We start from the raw sequence: 18,947 nt of genomic DNA, 5'->3' as shown, positions 1-18,947 counted from the left end.
CAGCATGGATGTTAGCTCAGGGTTGATCTTCCTCACAAAAAAAAAAAAAAGAAAGAGCTAAATGGGTAATTCTTTAGGTATAAACACCTATATCTTTGACCCCTTATAACATCACTGCAGCATTCAGTCCACAGCTCCACGCCTTCCACTCAGTCCCAGTCACGATCTGTTTTCAAGTAATTCATTGTATTTCTACATTTCTCCACATCCTGTTTCTCTTGCCTGAGGAACCCTCCAAGTAGGTTCCTGCAGCTAGTTAGGAGTTATTCTCTGATGTTAAAATAGTAGCACAGTTCTTCCAAGGCTTCTAGTCCAGCTTCGTGAGGTAGCCGCTTATATATTCTGCTGTTAAAGACTTATGAGAGAGAGTCCATTAACACCCTATTGAAGGCCCCTTCTAGGGCTCCACATCCCTCTCTGGCCAGAAACCCTTATGCCCAGTGGAAATATCTCTCACTGCAATTTGAACTTCTTGCCTCTTGCCTTTTTTTAGTGTAGACATATAATGAGAGGTCAGCCTCACTTTTATAGCAGCTTTTCATTTCATTACTTGCATACAGTCTTTAAATTGATGCTCACTTTTTGCTTGAGGTCCACACAGCCAGCAAATTCATTTTTTAAAAAAAAATTCAAACTGACTTGTTTGGTGTCATGTGAACAGGTAAGTCTTGGACCTGGCATCTTACTAATGCTTTCAGCCTTTCCAGCTTTTCAAAATGTACTATTATTTCTGTGTATCTATTCCAGACTCTATGTTTTCTGCTTTTCTTTTACAGGAAGACAAAACCAATCCAAACAAAGGATTTCTTAAATGTGTGAATCCCTTAGGCTATATGGTACAAACAAGTATGGTGAATGAGACCTATTTGGAAAGTGGAATTAGCAGCATCTTGCTGAGCCTAGAGCCCACGGAGCAGGTCAAATTCATACCGTTAGAGCTGGCTTGGTGACATCAATAAGATCAACGGGACATCAGCATTCATCCAATAAAATCAACCATACTCAGAGAATGAAAAAGACTGGATTTGAGCTACTAACACAGGAGACCAGGCAGACCAGGAGACTAATTAATGTTAAATTAGCAGAATGGTTCTGAGAGTCAAGCAAGGGGAACATGAATCAAAACCAAAGGGAAAGCAGTCTGATTTAGCAATGTCTAGAAGTCTCCATAATCACTGTGTGAAATAAGTTGGCCATTTTAAGTGATTAAACGAGTCCTCTTTTAGTTGGTGGTAGCTAAGTCTTTGAGTAATCTAAGAAGAATGTACACTGTGACTACTCTCTGAGCCTCCATTTTCTCATCTGTAAAATGGGGATTTTGCCAGAGCTTTCCAGGGTCACATAAAGTTCTATCATTCTTACTTATTTTGATTTAGAATTCGAAACTAACTTGTTATCCATGATGAAAGGGGGGTGCTTACAGGTCCCAAGACATGGATCACAGCTAAAATTCTCTGATGTGGAAAAGTGGGAAAAACTTGCTTCTTCCTAGTCACCTAATGTGTGGAGAGAAAAATGCCATCCTTTGAGACAGTAAAGGAGCAGAAACACAGGTGGAGGAACAAATTTTCTGGTTCTTGAGTTACTAGGTACAGCTCTCTATATGCAAGGTTCCAACACAAGAAATGCTTAGAATTTGTTAGTGGGAAATTGAAAGGATAACTGCCAACAATACAAATATATTTATTAAATTTCAACAAAGAAAAGAGTTCTTTTAATCACAAAGCTCAAATGCTTTCTATACCTTTTAGTTTTTCAGCAACAATGCTGCATTCGTGATCTGAATAGTGGACCACTGGGGGTGGGGATGGTGGCCGCAATCTTTCTTCTTCCATCCTTCTACGATGGCGCTCCTCCCTTGCTAGCATACGCTGTTTGCATTCCCATTCATACAGGTCGTCTCGAGCCTGTGCAAAATCAACATGGAGCCGGCCTGTGTCCTTCTTGTCAGTGCTAGAGCCCAGGCGAATGCGGTAACCTAAGTGCACAAGAAAGAGAGAGAGGAGTACAAGAGCAGCCCAGTGAGCAACTGTAAGTACTTTTCCAAGTTCAGTGCTCCAGACGTGGTTGCAGCAGTTTCAAGTGACCACATGACACCAAATACTGTTCCCACTACTAGCAAGGTGAACTATCAAAAGACTTGGACTATAGTCTCATCTGATAACAGTTTACTATTCTCTGGGTTGGGTCAGTCTTGTTCGTAGGAGTTCCATTCCTCCATCAGCCACCTTACCTCTGGCAGAGGGAGGCTCTGTGGCTAATGGTAATCGAGAATGAGCCTTATGTGGCACCATGGGCTGGGAAGAATGGAAAAGGTGGCCTCAAACTGTGGTGTCTTTGGATAACTTCAAGAGTATTGGTCATACCACCACACAGATTTTTGATAAAATTTAAGTGTATCAGCTTGTCATTTCAATCTCAGAAATTACTTGCAAGACGTATTTGGAGACTCTGAACCATTTTTTTCTCGGAAAAAAAATAGATATGATGGGGACTGTTATGTGATCCAGGCGACATATAATTTGGGATCCTTAAACAAAGAGATTGTGTGCTTGTAATATAGTGGTATAGGACTAGGATTCAGAAAACCAGGATTCAAGTCCACACCTCTATGTTTTGTGCCAGCTATACTACTCAAGTTAAGTCTCTCAACGAAAAATGGAAAAAAAAACATTTAAGATTTTATTAATATTTTTTAAGTTTCAGAAGCTGAGCTGCCTGCTTTTATATACATTTATGTCATTTCATTCTCAGCACAAGCTTGCAGAGTAACTCCTGCCTGAAACAACTAAAAATATGGACAAAATATATGAAACAATGGCTTTAAGACATTGGACATTGGGCAATGAAGACAGAGACCAGTGAGAGACAAGAATCAAATGAAGTGATCCCTATGATTTCCCCAGATTATTGCCTGGAGAGAGTTTCCAGGCCTCAACACAGGAAGGGGAACTCAGGCAAAGCATGGTGATCTCCCTGAGTTGAGGAGATTAAACTAGGAATCCAGGGAGATTATGGCAGACAGAGTTTGTATGGCAGAGTACTGGAAAGAAGAAAGCTACAGGAAGAAAGAATTTCAGAGATCTGAAAGAGGGTCTGCCACTATTATTTAGCTGAGTACTGATGTCTACATGTGTATAGGGAAATTACCTGAGCATTAGAGGTAACAATCCCTGGATCTTACACAGGGCTGGGAATAGTTCCTTTTCCCATAAGCCAGAGCAGAAAAACTAATTCACAGAGTACTAGGTAGAATAATAAGAATGGTTTTGCCTTAGTTGGTAGTGAAAAATTAGCCCCAGGCTACACTCTGCTCTGGTTCTGCTGAACAAAGCTTTAAAAAGAAGACCTGAAAGGATCAAATTTTTCCAAGTTACCTAACTGCATCCCAGAACAAAGCTCAAGAATATTTATAGGAATGAAAAATATCTGGCACTCAATAAAGTAAAATTCACAATGTCTGATATCTAATAAAAAATTACCCAATATGCTAAGAAGCAGAAAATCATAATAAAAATAAAAAATAAAAATGCGATCAAGCATAACAGACCCAGGAGTGATACAGACAATATGATTAATAGATAAGGACATAAAACAAGTATTATAATTGGATTTCATATGCTTAAGAAGCTAGAGAAATGATTGAAAATACTAAGTAGAAATACAAAAGGCATAAAAGGCGAACCAAAATCAAACTTCTAGAGGTTTAAACTATAATGCCTGAGTTGAAAAAAAATTACTAGAAAGGACCAATGGCAAATTAGACATTACAGAAAAAAAGATTAATGAACATGAAGACATAGCAATAGAAACTATTCAAAATGAAATACAGAGGGAAAAAAGACTGAGAAAAAAAAATAAACAGAGTACCAGTGAGCTGTGGGACAACTTCAAGGGGCCTAATGTATGCCTAATTGGAGCCCTGATTGGAGAGAGGAGGGGGAATAGAAAAAATATTTGAAGAAATAAGGCAGAAAAATTTCCAAATTTGATGAAAACTCAAAAATCTAAGAATTTCAATGAAGCTCAAGCACAAGAAACATGAAGGAAATTACACCAAGGCACACCATAATCAAATTGCTCAACACTAGCAATAGAGAGAATATCTTAAAAGCTGCCATATACAAAAGATCCATTATGTACAGAGAAACAAAAAGATAAGGACAATATCATATTTCTTGTTGGAAACAATGCAAGCAGGACGATAGTGAAGCAACATCTGAGAGCAAAAAAACTGTCAACCTAGAATTCTATACCCAGAGAACATATCTTTCAAAAAGAAAAGTGGAATAAATTCTTTCTGACACATACGAATGCTGAAAGAATTCATCAGGAGCAGAGTTTCATGACAAATTAAAGGAAATTCAAGCACAGGGAAAATTATACCAAATGGAAATCTGGATCTACACAAAGGAAGGAACACCATACATAATATATGATTCCATTTATATGAAACTCCAGAAAAATGCACACTAATCTGACAGAAAATGGATCAGTGGATGCCTGGAGAGGAAAGTGGGGAGGGGTAGGATAAAGGGATTACAAAAGGGACATGAAGGAATCTTTTAGGGGAGGTGGACATATTCATTATTTTGATTGTAGTGATGGTTTCACAGATGTATGTATATGTCAATAATATCAAATTGTATTTTTAAAGTATGTGAAGTTTACTGTATGTCAATTATTATTCCTCAATAAAGCTGTTATAAAGAATAATGCCCAGTAACACTAAAATTGCCACACATTTTTTTCAGAAAGAGGAAGAATAAATACATTTCATAAGCAAACTTTACTAGAGCGCTTTACAGTTTACAATGCATTTTCACACCCATTAATCTTATTTGATTACCTGAGCCATCAGACAAACATGGCTATTAATGATTACCTTGTCTATTCTCCCAGGATCATGGAGAGGATCAAATGAGAGGACGATATGAAAGCTTTGTGTAAACACACGAAAGACACTGTGATGTTATGAGGGTGGTGTGCTGTGCACAACGCCAGCTCCCAAAGGTGCTCAAACTCCAATAGAACAAAATGATTATTTCTATGTTTCTAGCCCCTTTTCTAAGGGACTTTTGTTTGTTTTAACCTCTTTCTTTTACAATGTGGGAGAAGAGCCATCCAGTTCAGGAGGTTTCTAGCATTTGTGAACTTTCATGGAGCAGGTTCAAATTTAAAGGGCAAAATTTAGCTGTTTTCAGATCACTGATTGCAATCCTCTTTCCTTTGGCAGCCCTGAGAATGTTTCCAGGAGGTGGCTGTTACCAGAGAGCTGATTTCAATGACGATTGGATGGATGCCTCCTGAGCAGTATGTCATCTTTTATGTACAACTGTTCAGGGCTTTTCAAGATCTTTAAGTTCTTATTAAAATAGTCTATTGTGGAATGCTCTGTTATCATTGCTAAGTGCTGTCGAATCTTCAGTAGTTATATTTTACAGCACTTAGCAAATGTAATAAGAGTATTCAACATCTGTCTCCTCCTCTCCTTCCCCATGTTACCAGCCTACTTTTTCAAACCCTCAAGACCTTTTCTCTGGCCTATTGCAACAGGCGTCTAACCGACCTCCTCTCCTCTTTTTTCTTCTCTCCTCTAATACATTTTTATACAGAGCTGTCAAATTAATCTTTCATAAACAATCATCTTTCCTGTTAAAAAATCTCTTCAACAATTCCCTATTACCTGAGGAGTAAACACCCAACTGTTAAGCATTTCAAAGTGTGCTAACAGCTGATATTTTCCCTCCTCCTTTCATGTCTGCTCAGCACACAAAACCACTACACATTGTTCCCTTGAAGGTTCATCAAAACTTACCACCTTTGTACTTTTGCTCATGCTGTATCTATTCCCTATTGTTCACATTCAAATGCTTTCTTTGTGTCAGACTTGGTCCAAATGTTACCTTCCTTGATACCCCAGTCAGGAGTCAGAAATTTTCTCTTCTTTCTCTCTTTCCTCTGAACTTCCATAACACTATTCATAGTTCTCCTACAGCACTCATAACTGTCTATCTCTTATTATTGTTAACACTGAGAGTGTCTTATCAGTGTCTTGAGCAATGCCTGATGCTGAATGTTTCTTTATTAAATGAATGTATGACTGCACACTAACCCTAAGTTTATTAAGGGAAAGAACTGGGTTTTACTCATTTTCTACTCTGCGCAATATCTAGCACAATAATTTACAGAAAGGAGATGTCCAACAAGCACCTGTTACCTGATTGAAGATTCTGCCACCACAAAATGCCTAGCACTTGGACCCAATTCTTCCAAACCATTACTCTTAGGCAAGGAAGTAGTTAATTGTTCGATGCCCTTTCCAGTTGCATCTTCTGCCTTCAGGCTTATTTGCCCACTGCCCCATAAAGAACAATACCAATTCAAAATGAGCAAACGATTAGCCATGAAACTTTATCTTGAAACCACCCCAAAACATAAAGGACTTCATTTTATAATATTTAATAGAAATCATTCCAATTATAATTCCTTGCCTCAGTATCCCAAAATCTGAACTTCTACCATGAACAAGAGACTTTATGCAAAGTAGTTCTTACTATCTCCACTCCAACTACTGTAGTATATAAGCCACTATCAATTCTGGATTAGACTAATGCTACAGTTGGCTAATATATCTTCCATTCAACACCCTTGCCCACGCCCCTCAGTCCATCCTTTACCCAGAAGTGTTATTTCTGGAATGTATATCAGATGATGTCACTCTGCTCCTTAAAATCCTCCAGTGGCTTCTCATTGCATCCAGAATAATAAACTCATTACTATAGATTATAAGGCCCAACATGATTTGGCATTGCTTACCTCTCAGACTTCATTTCCCTTCACCTGCCTCTCTCTCTCTCATTTACTATGCTCCAGTTATGCTAACCTTCTTTCTTCTGCTTGAACATGCCAAGTCCATTTTCATCTCAGGGCCTTTGATTTGTTCTTCCTTTTTTTGGAATGCTCTTCTCCAGATGTTCACATGGTAATCCTTTTCATATTGTTCAGATCTCAATTCAAATGTCAGAGAAGACTTGCTTTCCTAACAACCCCAGGTACATAAGCCTTTTTATCTTCTTCATAGCACTTATAGGTACCTGATATTAATTTATTTATTTACATATATATCATATTTTGCCATGTTCAGAATATATCCCTGATGGCAGGAAGTTTGTCTGTCTTGGTCTTTGCTATATCCTCAGAAACCTAGCATTCTGCCTAGCAGTCAAGAAATATTTGACATCTAACTGACTTCCATAGCTATTTTTGAGCGTCTACTTTTGTGCCAGGTAATGTGCTAGATGCTGGGGTTTCAAAGTTAAGTAAGACATAGACCCTTCCCCTAAGGAATTCACACTTGGGTGGGGAAGACAGATGTGTAAAGAGACAGTTCTAGCATAGTGTTATAGGTGTCATCTTAGGAGGAAGCACTGGGTACTGTGGAAGCACTGAGGAAGGGATGCCCAAACCAGCCTGGGGCAGAGTGGGGTGAGAAGTCAGAGAAAGCTTTCCAGAAGAGGTTACACTTGAGCTGGAGTTTTAGGGTGTGAAGATATGTGTATGGTGGGTGGGGGTGGAAACAGTAATTCTAGTCAGAGGAAAAGGCATAAAACACCACAGCACATTCTGGGAACTGGAATTAGTTTAGTGTGGTTAGCACATGGTGTGTGAGGGAAGGACTGGGAGATGACGGTGAGAGGTAAAACAGCCAATCAAGGCCTTTAGAGGCTACAAGTAAGGAGTTTTGGAGTTATCCCATAGGCAAGTGGGAACTACTGAAGAACTTTAAAGGAAAACGTTGGGTTGTAACATGCATTTTCCATCTCTGAAGGCAAGAAGGGGTATCATTAGGTCTAAACTTTAGCTGCCACAGATGCAAATACACTGATTCCCAATCTCTGCATTGTGCCTGGTGGGCACAGTCCTCATGACTAAACACCTACCAGAAAGATACAGGGCTTTGTCTACCATGTACTCCTCTGCAAAGCGAATGTGACAAAAGTTCTTTTTGCTCTTGCGAATAGCAATGATCTCTCCACACTGTTCGAACACTTCCACGATGATCTGCTCTGTCCCATTTTCAGGCAGGCCACCCACAAATACTGTTTTGCATCCTGGTGGTCGTTCTCGGGTTGCAGGAGGTGGCAGATCTAAGCATAAGTGAAAAAGGATTTGAAATTAAAATGTTTGGGACAGACCTCTTAGAAACCTAACATGTCCCAGAGGTAGCCCTACTCTCCCCATCAGACTTTCGCCTATGAGTGCCAGAAGCATGTCATCTCCAAGGTGCTCACCTCTGCTCCACAGCAAATTGGTTGCACGAACTTGCAAATCATTTTATTCAATGATTTGGCAACTGTGATATCTACAGGATAAAGACTCAGACCTGTCTGTCTGTCCCATCCAGAGTTCTTTAATTTTGTTCTTTACTTTTGTTGTGACAACCCAGCTACGCCCATTTTCAGTCATTTTTATTAAGAAGACAGTGGGGGGAAATCCCACTCAGTTTAAACTCTTACTTTCAGGAATTCTCAGAACCAGGGTCCCTGAGAGAACGGTTTGTTTCATTTAGTCTGTAGTTTCTATATTTTCTCTGTTCATGCTTGCTGAAAAAACTGTTTCAGGATTAATTTGACAATGATGGGGTGAACACTTACAAAAATATTTATAGCTCAAAAATATTTATAGCTATCAGATTGATTTGGTTGACAAAGTCAGCCAGGGTACAAACCATCCCTTTTAGGTTTTTTGTTTTTTGATACCAGTAAGCCCTTCCTCAAATTCCTTGCTGGAGTGGTGAGGTCCAGAGCCAATCATGCAGCATTTAGAGGGAAGCATGCAAGACAGCAGAGAAAGTGAGCTCAACTGGGAAATCATTAACTAAAGTGAGATAAATTTGGCTAGATAGTCGTTAAAAAGCTACTTAATGAGATGATCCCTCCTCTGCTTAAAAAATATGCTTTCTACTCACTCATCTTATACATAAAGCCTGTTGTATCTGCCAGCTCCTTGTTGCTATTTATATGTATGAAAGCATTTTCCAAGCAAAATCCTATAGTTCATAGCCCAACAAAACAAAGCATGATGGTCAAGGGTTTTTCTAGTGTTGGTTTTGTATCTGCAAGGATTTATTTTGTGTAATCCGTTCTTTCCATTCAGCTCTTAACAATAATTCTCCCAGCTCCATATTTGGAGAGCTCAACAACCAGTGATTATAGCTCACATGCAAAAATAAATGAGTCTCACTTGTAGATTAGGCCAAGGCCCCCACTGACTCCTATCCAAGTTGGCAAGCAGATGATTTCGGAGCTTCCTTGGGTATCAGCATCTCTAGAGTCCTCAATTTGCTACCATTGTCTATCTTATCAGTGTGGCTCAGGAATAATCAGGTTCTCATAACACTCTTTTCCTCTATATAATCAATAAAAAGGGTAGAGGGATTCAGGGAACTTACAGAGTTTCTGTTAATTTTTTAAATGTCTGTAATTTCAAGAACTTGCTATATTGATTTTTGTTCCATATGGGAAGTTTAAAGGGAAAAAGAAGATAACCTAGTGAGCATGAATCTGAAATGTCTTAGTCATGGATACCAGAGAGGTTATAGTTTTAGCCAAAAAGGGGAAAATGAGGTCCAGAATCTCTTGAGACTTATGCTTCTGAGTTTTTAAGAAATGGAAAGGATTCTAGAAATCACACTTCCAGTGATTCTCAACTCTGGCAGCACATTAGAATCAACTTGGGAGTCAAACAAGCAAACAAATGAACAATGCCTGGGCCCCACTTCAATGAGTCTGATTTAATTAGTCTGGGGTGCAGCCTGTGCATTATTTTTTTTAAAGCTCCTCAGGCAACTCTAATGTGTAGCTAGAGTTGAAAACCAATGACTTGGTCTAAACTCATATTACAGAGGAAAAACCTTAGCTGAGTGAGGTTGAGTGACTCATTCAAGGTCACCAAGTTAGATGGAAAGAGAAGGAACATGAGCTTGGAGCAGGTAAACTTGGATTTAAACCTTAACTCAATTACTCCCTGTCTGTATGACTTTGAGAAAACTATATAATCTCTGAGAACCTCGTTTTTTCATCTGTAAAATAGGGATACTGTCCTCTACATTACAAGGGTTATTGTAGGATAATTGATAGTCTACTGTCTAAATTTCATGTGGTACAATGCCTAGCACTTGATAGGTTCCCAATAAATAGCAGTTATTATAGTATTATTATTATTTACTATTATCAAACCTAGGTTTCCTAATTACCCATCTGGGGCTTTCTAAAGCCTTATCACAAGTCTGGAGTGGAGTTATAGCTAAGATCTGGACTTCTAAACTCCTAGCTCCTTGCTTTATCCAGATCTTTAGATAAGGCTGGGTTTGGGAAGGAATTAGTCTTATTGATAGAGGATTCCACAGCTGTGGAGACACATATGGTTTCGACCATGGAACAACTCGGCCACTGACTATCTAGGTAAAGAATTTTCAAGAGCATCCATATAGTTAGAGCCATGTTTTCAAATCAAAGGCTTTAGAATAAAATCCTATTTTATTTTATTATTTTTTTAATTTTTTGTTTATTGCAGTAACATTGGTTTACAACATTGTATAAATTTCAGGTGTACATCATTATACTTCTATTTCTGCATAGATTACATCATGTTCACCACCCAAATACTAATTACAACCCATCACCACACACATGTGCCCAATTATCCCTTTCGCCCTCCTCCCTCCCCCCTTCCCCTCTGGTAACCACCAATCCAATCTCTGTCTCTATGTGTTTGTTTATTGTGGTTGTTATCTACTACTTAATGAAGGAAATCATATGGTATTTGACCTTCTCCCTCTGACTTATTTCACTTTGCATAATACCATCAATGTCCATCCATGTTGTCACAAATGGCTGGATTTCATCGTTTCTTATGGCTGAGTAGTATTCCATTGTGTATATATACCACATCTTCTTTATCGATTCGTCCCTTGAATAAAATCCTATTTTATAATCCTTCTGAAATTTACTATTTAAAGGAATTCAATAGTACAGAATCTTATTGTGAAGCAAATAATCACCTTTTTATGTTATTTGAGTTTGCTTAGTTAGGTCTACCTTTAGATTCATTTAGAAACTTGAAGGAATGTCTGGTTACTGCAGCAGTTACATGTAATACTGAAAATACAAAGGCTCTTTCCCTTGACTACCTTTGTGGGATTTAAAAATTCTGTGATGAAGTCATCACCCTATTTAGATGCTGTGATTATTCTGTGGTGACTGTCTGCTAAGTAAAGGCACATAAAAGCCACTAAGAGTAATGTCAAGAATGCTGAGGATTTATTTATTTTCCTTGGGTAAATGTAGAAAGCCTCTTTTATAGCATTTGCTGAGATTTAGGTGTATGCCACCAAGCAAGGCAATGGGCTGTACTATCTTCCTTAATGGATAGTACTTGTTCTTTAATTAACAGCTCAAAGCACTTTATTGTCTGGGCCTGATTTTCTAATCCCACTGAAATACAGTGATCTGGGCATAGCAACATAACTCCATATTCAAATTCAAAGTCCACCTATTAATCAGGTAAAGTGCTAAACTCCTGTAACACTCCAATCACCACTCTCGATGGAGGAGAAAACTTCCACGTAAAATGATTCAAGATAACTGGGAGTATAAAGAACTCTAATCTCTGGTAATGGAAAAGGAGGAGCTTCTAGCAATTCTAATTACAACTAAACACCCACTCCGGAGAGCTGTGTTGGGGCAATCAGCATTAAGATCAGAGTCACTGCTGATATTTGAGAAGTAAGGCAGGGAGCAGCATAGAGGACCTATAAACCACTTGCATCTTGCTTCTTTTCAAAGGAGCATCACAGATCATTAAACTGGTTTGCCAAATTTACACACTGCAAAGTCTTTGAGTTGATTTTACTAGAGTCTAAGATTGAAGGCCCCCTAGACAATCAGCAGGGGTCAGACATCTTTTAATGTAATCCCAACTGACTGGAAATAATCAGAAGGCTGGCGAATCTTTATTAATTTTCAATTTACCCACTTTCTCTAATTTTCTTTATAGAAACCAGCCCTACGAGCCAAAATGAGGTTGGCCTGTTTTGAGAGAGTAAAATGAAAAAGTTGGTCTTTTTCTGGCTCCTGGGTGCTTTCCCCTGTGCCTGGACACAGATAGCAGATGATATTCCACCATTTATTCCATGCTTACTGTTATTTCACAGTAGACTCAAAATGTAACCTCTCCATACAGAAGGTCTATCAGGTGAAGTGAATAATCCTGGCAAAATTGACTTCTCTGGAGAGATAGATGGTGCTGTTCTCTTCTTATACCACCAACTGAGAATTGCAATCGGGATTGCAGTAAATCTCTGATAGCCTCCCTGTGAAAAAAAGTAATTGTGTTCCAGAGAGCTTTCTTTTGCCATATCTCTGACTCCTGGGAATCAGAGGATGTTGCTTCTAGGACAATGTGGTACTCACTCATCATTTATCTTTAGGAGACTGTGCACAGTCAGCTCCAGTCTAGTTTGATCCATTGAATTTTTGGACCAGAACTGATTTTGCCTAGTCTCTATCAGAGAGGTTAAGTTACTTACCCAAGATCTTATGGCTATTTAGTGGTGGAGATCTGGGATATGAAACCAGGCCTGTGTCACTTCAGGGCTCAAGCACTTAACCATTATACCATACTGCCTGCTCTACTGAAGGTATAGAGATCTATGTGCCACCTACCAATTTGCTCTTTCTTTTCCTAAACATTTTGAGGGGCTTTTCTCTAGGTGAATAATTATTGTGGTATCTACATTTTTAATGTCAAGAATCATATTTTTAGAGCTGGATGAAACCTTGGAAGTATCTAGGCGATCTCTAACCCAATATCTTCCCTTTACAGACAAGGAAACTGAGGCTCAGGGAGGTTATGTGACTAGCCCAAGATCCCCAGGTAGTTGGTGACAGCGCTGGGAGTAGAACACAATTCTCTTGACTTTTAATCTGGTAGTTTGTCTACTATACTATAATTTTTTGCACATTTGATGTAGATTCCCTAGAAAAGTCTAGTAGTCAGTTGGCTATATGTGTTTGAAGCTCAGAAGAGAGATATGGACTGAAAATATACATTTGGAAGTTGTCAGCATGTAGACTAATTACCCCATGCTCTCTTATTTTCCCTTCTAGACCTCTGACCTCTCCTTTTGTATCCATCCATCCATCCATCCATCCAACTGTACCTCCATCACTCAAGAAGCATGTATTGAACGCCTACTATATATCAGATACTTTTCTAAGGGCTGGGGATACATCAGTGAACAAAACAGACAAAAATCTATGCCTTAGTGGGGTTTACATTCTATAAATAACATAGTTTATTAAAAGGCAGTAAGTGTTATGTAAATAATAGAGAAGGTAAGTAGGACTGGGAATGTGGCAGGGAGGTCTGCAGTTTTAAATAGGTTGTCAGGGTCACTAAGAAAGAGACATTTGAGCAAAGACTTGAAGGAGGTGAGTGTCTTAGCCATGCAGATATTTAGGGGAAGAGTATTCCAGGCAGAGGGAAGAAGCAGTGCAAAGGCCTTATGATGGAAGAGTGCCTGGTGAGTTCACAGAACAGCATGGAGGTCAGTATAACTGCAACAGTGAGTGATGGGAAGGAGAGTGGTAGGAGACAATTCAGAGACAATGTGGGAAAGAGAAGGCAGATCGTAAAGGACCTTCTATGCCATTAAACGGACTTTGGCCTTTATTGTGAGTAAAATAAGGAGCCATTAAAGGTTTTTGAGTAGATGAGGGACATGATCTGACTTAGGTTTTAAAAAGTATCACTCGGCCTGCTCTCTTGAGAATAGACTGTAGGGGGCAAGGGTGAAAGAGGAAGATCAACTAGAGGGCTATTGCAATAGTTCAGAAAATGTATCATGGTGGATATAAATTGCGTCCTAGCAGTGGTTATCATGAGAGTAGCATGATTCTAGATACATATTTTAAGGTAGACTTGAAAGAACTTTCTAACAGATTAAATATGTGTATGAGGGAAAGAAACTAGGTAAAGACGACCCTTAAGTTTTGACCTGAGCAACTGAAAGGATGCAGTTGCCACTATCTGAGATGGAGAAGGGTACTAATGGATAAGTCTTCGGGCAAAGATTAGGAGTTTTGCTTTGAACATATTAAGTTTGAGATGTCTATTTGACATCTAAGTGGAAATATCAAGTAGAGAGTTGGATATAAGTTTGGGGGTTCTCAAGAGCTGAGCTAAAAATGTAATTTGGGGTATCACTGGCATACAGATAGTTTTTTCAGCCATGAGACTAGATGAGATCATCAAACGCATGAGTATAGATAGAGAAGAGGTGCAAGGACTGAGCCATGGGGCTCTCCAATGATAAGAAGTCAGGGAGAACAGAAGGTTATCAGCAAAGGAGACTGAGGAAGAGCAACCAGTGCGGGTGGAGGAAAACCAATAGTGTAGTGTCCTGAAAGCCAAGTGAAGAAAGTATATCAATGAGTCAGGAGTAATCATGTGTTGTTTATAGCTATTAGGTCAATTATGAAGAGAGTTGAGAATTGACCACTAGATTTAGTATTGTAAGGTCACAAGTGTCCTTAAACAAGGGACAATTTGATAGAGGAGTGGGGCAAAAGCATAAATGAAGATTTAAGAGAGAACAGAAGAAGAACTGGAAACAGCTAGTAAAGATTAAGCCTTTTGAGGACTTTTGCTGCTAAGGGGTGTACAGAAATGCAAACTCCTCTTTCTTTTTTAAATTTTGAAATGTTGGAATCCCTCAGGGCGCTCTGATTGGTCGTCTTGTCTTCTTGATCTACATAATCTCTCTGGTAGTCTCAGTCATTCTTACACCTTCAACTGACCTAATATTTCAAGAAGGATGAAGGGGTCACTAGTACTAAATATATATAGTACAGAAATAAAGTAATTTAAGGACTAAAAAGTATCCATCGGATTTAGCACCCAGTATTTAAGTGGAAGTGCATTACAGTGATGATTAACTACTGTTTTAATTTCAGTACCTTCCACGTGGAAGTGTTCCAGGAGTGGGTTGGCTTGGAGTTGGGCTGGAAAGGAGTGTGAGATCAGGAAGCAGTTGAACTTGACTAAAGGGTGGGTAAGTGGCAAGTAGAAATGATGGATTGAAGACAGTCACATGAGGCAGACCAGTGAAAGGCTTTTGAAGTTAGGAGTTGGACTCTGAACTTGTGGGCAATGGGAGCCCCAGCACTTTTAGGGTTCTGTATATGTGACAAGCTCCTGGATGAAGTGTCAGGTGGGAGAGAGGGGAAGGAATTGATAGTAAAGATACTTCCTAATGAAGCAACAAGACAGAAGCAGACTGGAGGGGTACATAAAGAGACTGTGAGAGGCCCTAAATCATAGGACCTTAATGCTGAGAGGCCACTGAGTACAAGAGAATATACTAGAGACAGGTAAGAGTAAGGACTGGAGTTTATAATCAAGGCCTTATCAGACAGGGTTGGTGGCTCCGGAGAAGATAAGGGATTCAGTCAGACCAAATTCCTGCTCTTCCCATCTCATCTTCACAAAGTCTCGGGGCTGTAAACAAAAATGGCACTTTTGCCATGCGTTTAGCAGAGAACTAAGGGAGGCTTCTCCGTTAGTGTTTTCCCCACCCGGTTAACCTGAGCCCCCTTTTAACAAAATTCAACTTCTAAAAAGAAAATTGAAGACCAGTTTACTTTAAGCTGTGTCAGGAGTGCTATTTTTTTTAATTCAATTCCAAAGCCAGGTTCCTTCCCAGAAGCCACCACTTTACTGGCACTAACTACCCAGTCAGCATTCTTAACACAAAGATGAAGAACTAAAGTATTGAGCCGTGAAGGTAAAATACTTCCCTCTCCCTCTGTGGCCCTTCCAACTCAGAACTGAGAAAGCATGGCTGTAGGTGTGGAAAGATAAATGTATTTGAGGGATGTCTGTCTGTTTCTTTTACTAGAGACTATCAAAAGTTAGAGCCTCTTTAAGCCATATATTTCTACATTCATTTCAAGACTGCTCAATAATATGATCTATGTGTTATATACAAGGTATCTGTGTGCTATTATTGGAAATTCAGAAACGGAACATACTGTAAAGTCATCTCTTGCGCCGAACCTAGACATTACAGTTTATAAGCCATTCTGTTAGGTTAGACTTGATTGAATCAATGAAAGCCTAGTACACACTGATTATGTGATAAATAAATGATTAAGCCAGCAGGATTCTACCTTTACATAAGCAGGTTTTAACACTGGCAATGTCTCAATTCATGGCTTTTGAAGTGAAAAAAGATAGTATCAGGGATGCACATCTTTCTCTAATCCAAAAGCAATACACTGGAATAAAGAGCAAAAAGTCCATTGCACATTTGTAGGGACAGTGGCACTAAGAGTAAGAGACAAGGGTACAACAGTGCTGCTCATCCACCTAGGCACTAAACACAAATCCAGGAATGGCCGCTTGAGCTGGCAGGTAAGGCCTACTAGGGCCATCTTAATCTCCATTCCCTAATTCTCCTGTGACATGCTAGCTCTTTTCCCAATTCGGTCCTCTGAGACGCTGGCCTCCTAGATTTCTTATTGGTCTGGAAGGAAGTACCCTGCTGACACCAAGTTCAAAGACCTGAAGAAGGCATTAAGAACATTTTTCACTAGCAAAAGGGGCCAAGATGATTTGTCCAACCAAACCTGACTGATTCTAAAATCCTCTCGGTTATGAGCAGACCATACTAAGTAGAATCTGGGTCCCTGCCAGAGCCTGATTCCATGATTAACTGATTCCCATGGAAGGTAGGAGATTAAACAGTTGTCTCATGTCACATGTCAAAAGTTCATGTTTATTGTGATAATCAAGTTCATTTGATTTATGGCCTGAACTCCTGAGTGTGTGTGTTAACAAACAGCTTTAATCTCTCAGCACTATAGTGGTGGCCCCCTTAAGTAGGCCACCCAGCACCACTAGAACCATTGAAAAGCTTTAATGAGGCTTGGGTCGCGTGAAGAAGCAGCTTCTGATCATTTAAAGTAAATAAAACCGCAAATAGATTCAGAAAAATGTTTGAGTTAATTATTATTCCTTCCACATTTTACCTGAAATATGGCTACCATATCTTTCCAGATGTTTTGAAGAGTCTAAAGAGAAACCTATTCATTACTGACAAGATAGATGCCTAGATCATTTGCACACGAACTGCATTGACCGGATGGCTGCAAGTAGTTTGACTTAGTCTCAATATTCCTCTTTGCCTTCACAGTAAGTTGAACCTCACCTCACTATCGCAGCCCATCAGTTGAATAGCAGTAGTTTGAGTGATGTGTGAATAGCTGGTAGCAGTGGAGGATTCTTAGCACCAAATGTATATTCTCATGTGCCTCAAGTAGGCTCAGACCACACTCTTTCTGCCATCGTCAGCACGTAGGCCAGTTATGAAAAGGAGAGACTGCAAATGACAGTGTTGAGCAATTTGTGTCAGGTGCCTTCTTCTACACTAACACACTTGAATTCCTTACCAGACGGCATTAGAAACACGTTTTATCATTTGTACTGAAACCAGCACACAGAAACCTACCGTTCTGTGCATAAAATGCAGCCTTGCCTAGCAAGAGAAAATTTTCCTGTCTTCTGTTTTCTAGGTGAAGCTTCTGTACACACATCTATGAAGCCCTTGGGTATTCTTTTGAAAAAGAAGAAAGTGTTCCTAGAATTATTGTGATTTGTGTGGAGAAAAAGCAGAATATTACTTGGATTTGGAGGGAAGAGCGTGCAACTTTTACAGTGTATGATCTCTTTTACTACTGGCATATCTGGTGGAATTGGAGGAGGCACTATTCCCAAGCCAGGCATCATTGGAGTTATTGGTGGAATTCCAGTCATCATTCCAAGAGCAGGATCAAAGTCTAAAATAGGAGAGGAAAGAAAGAACAATAAATGACACTAGGCAAGGTCAAGTGGAAGCAGAATGTTACCTTATAAGTTTCAAATCAAAGGTCTTTCTAAGACAGAGGCAAAATATTTGAGGAAACATGGTATTAGCATTACCAGGTTTTAAATATTACATTATACTCATGCATTTTCCTTTTGGGGTGGGGCTGTTTGTTTTTGTTTCACAAGTGCCTATTTGTCTCTACATCTCATTTTGACATCCAAGGCCTTTCCTAATATGACTGTACCTTGTCTATTGATCTTGCCTTCCAGTAGTTCCCAACACACACCCTCTGCTCCATTCAGACAAGGCTTCTTGCTGCGACCCCTTGTAACACTTCCTGTCTTTTTGCAGTATAGTATGGTGTTAAGAGCGTACAATTTTGGGGATCAGGCAGACCATATGCTTAGCAGGATGAATCTTTGAACCTCCATTTCTTTATTTGCAAAATAGAGTTAATTCCACCTACCTTATAGGGAGCTATGAGGAATAAACAAAATCATGAATGTAATGTGTTTAGCATAATGAATGGCACAAAAATGCTCAATAAATAACTACTCTCTGTGCCTTTGTTCATGTTGTTCTCCCTGCCTGGAATCATTTGAGCCTCCCCAAATTCTCCCCATACCTCAAGGCCATACTTTAAGTCCCATCCTCCCTAAAGAACTCTTTGCAGATAATTCTAGTTCATTCTTAACTCTGTGTCTAAAAACTGTTCTACACTTGTTGCCACTGAATTTTATTTTATTTTGTATCATCCTTTGTTTCATTCAGGGATGCATCTAGGATCTGTGGGGACCCCCAAACAAATATCTTTTGTGGGGCTCATCTATATATACAATTTGATTCACCTCAAATCAGCACTGACACCATTCTGGTGGCACAATCTCACGCGATACCATGAAAGCAATACCATATCAGCCAGCTGGAGTGATTTACTTGCCAGGATACCTTCCTGAAATCAAGACTCTTGGAGGACTCCATAGGCATGAGTTCTGAAGCTTCTTGGGGCATCTAG

General features: G+C 39.4%; 1 protein-coding gene across 6 annotated transcripts in view; it reads right to left on the bottom strand.

Moving 5' to 3' along the window:
• Positions 1-18,947, bottom strand: part of ENOX2 (ecto-NOX disulfide-thiol exchanger 2) — a 255,383-nt gene that overhangs the window by 36,171 nt on the left and 200,265 nt on the right. For all 6 annotated transcript variants that reach the window (XM_014792792.2, XM_087426954.1, XM_014792787.2 and 3 more), the window contains 3 exons: positions 17,748-17,903; positions 7,944-8,150; positions 1,745-1,978 (listed from right to left, as the gene is read on the bottom strand). In XM_014792792.2, the coding sequence (XP_014648278.1) occupies positions 1,745-1,978; positions 7,944-8,150; positions 17,748-17,903 (597 nt within the window). The remainder of the gene's footprint in view (positions 1-1,744; positions 1,979-7,943; positions 8,151-17,747; positions 17,904-18,947) is intronic.

The sequence above is a fragment of the Ceratotherium simum genome, chromosome X, assembly GCF_057802395.1.
Source record: "Ceratotherium simum simum isolate JZ-2026a chromosome X, ASM5780239v1, whole genome shotgun sequence".
Lineage (NCBI taxonomy): Eukaryota > Metazoa > Chordata > Mammalia > Perissodactyla > Rhinocerotidae > Ceratotherium > Ceratotherium simum.
The sequence above is the reverse complement of the archived record's forward strand: the minus strand, read 5'-3'. Positions and strand labels throughout refer to the sequence as shown.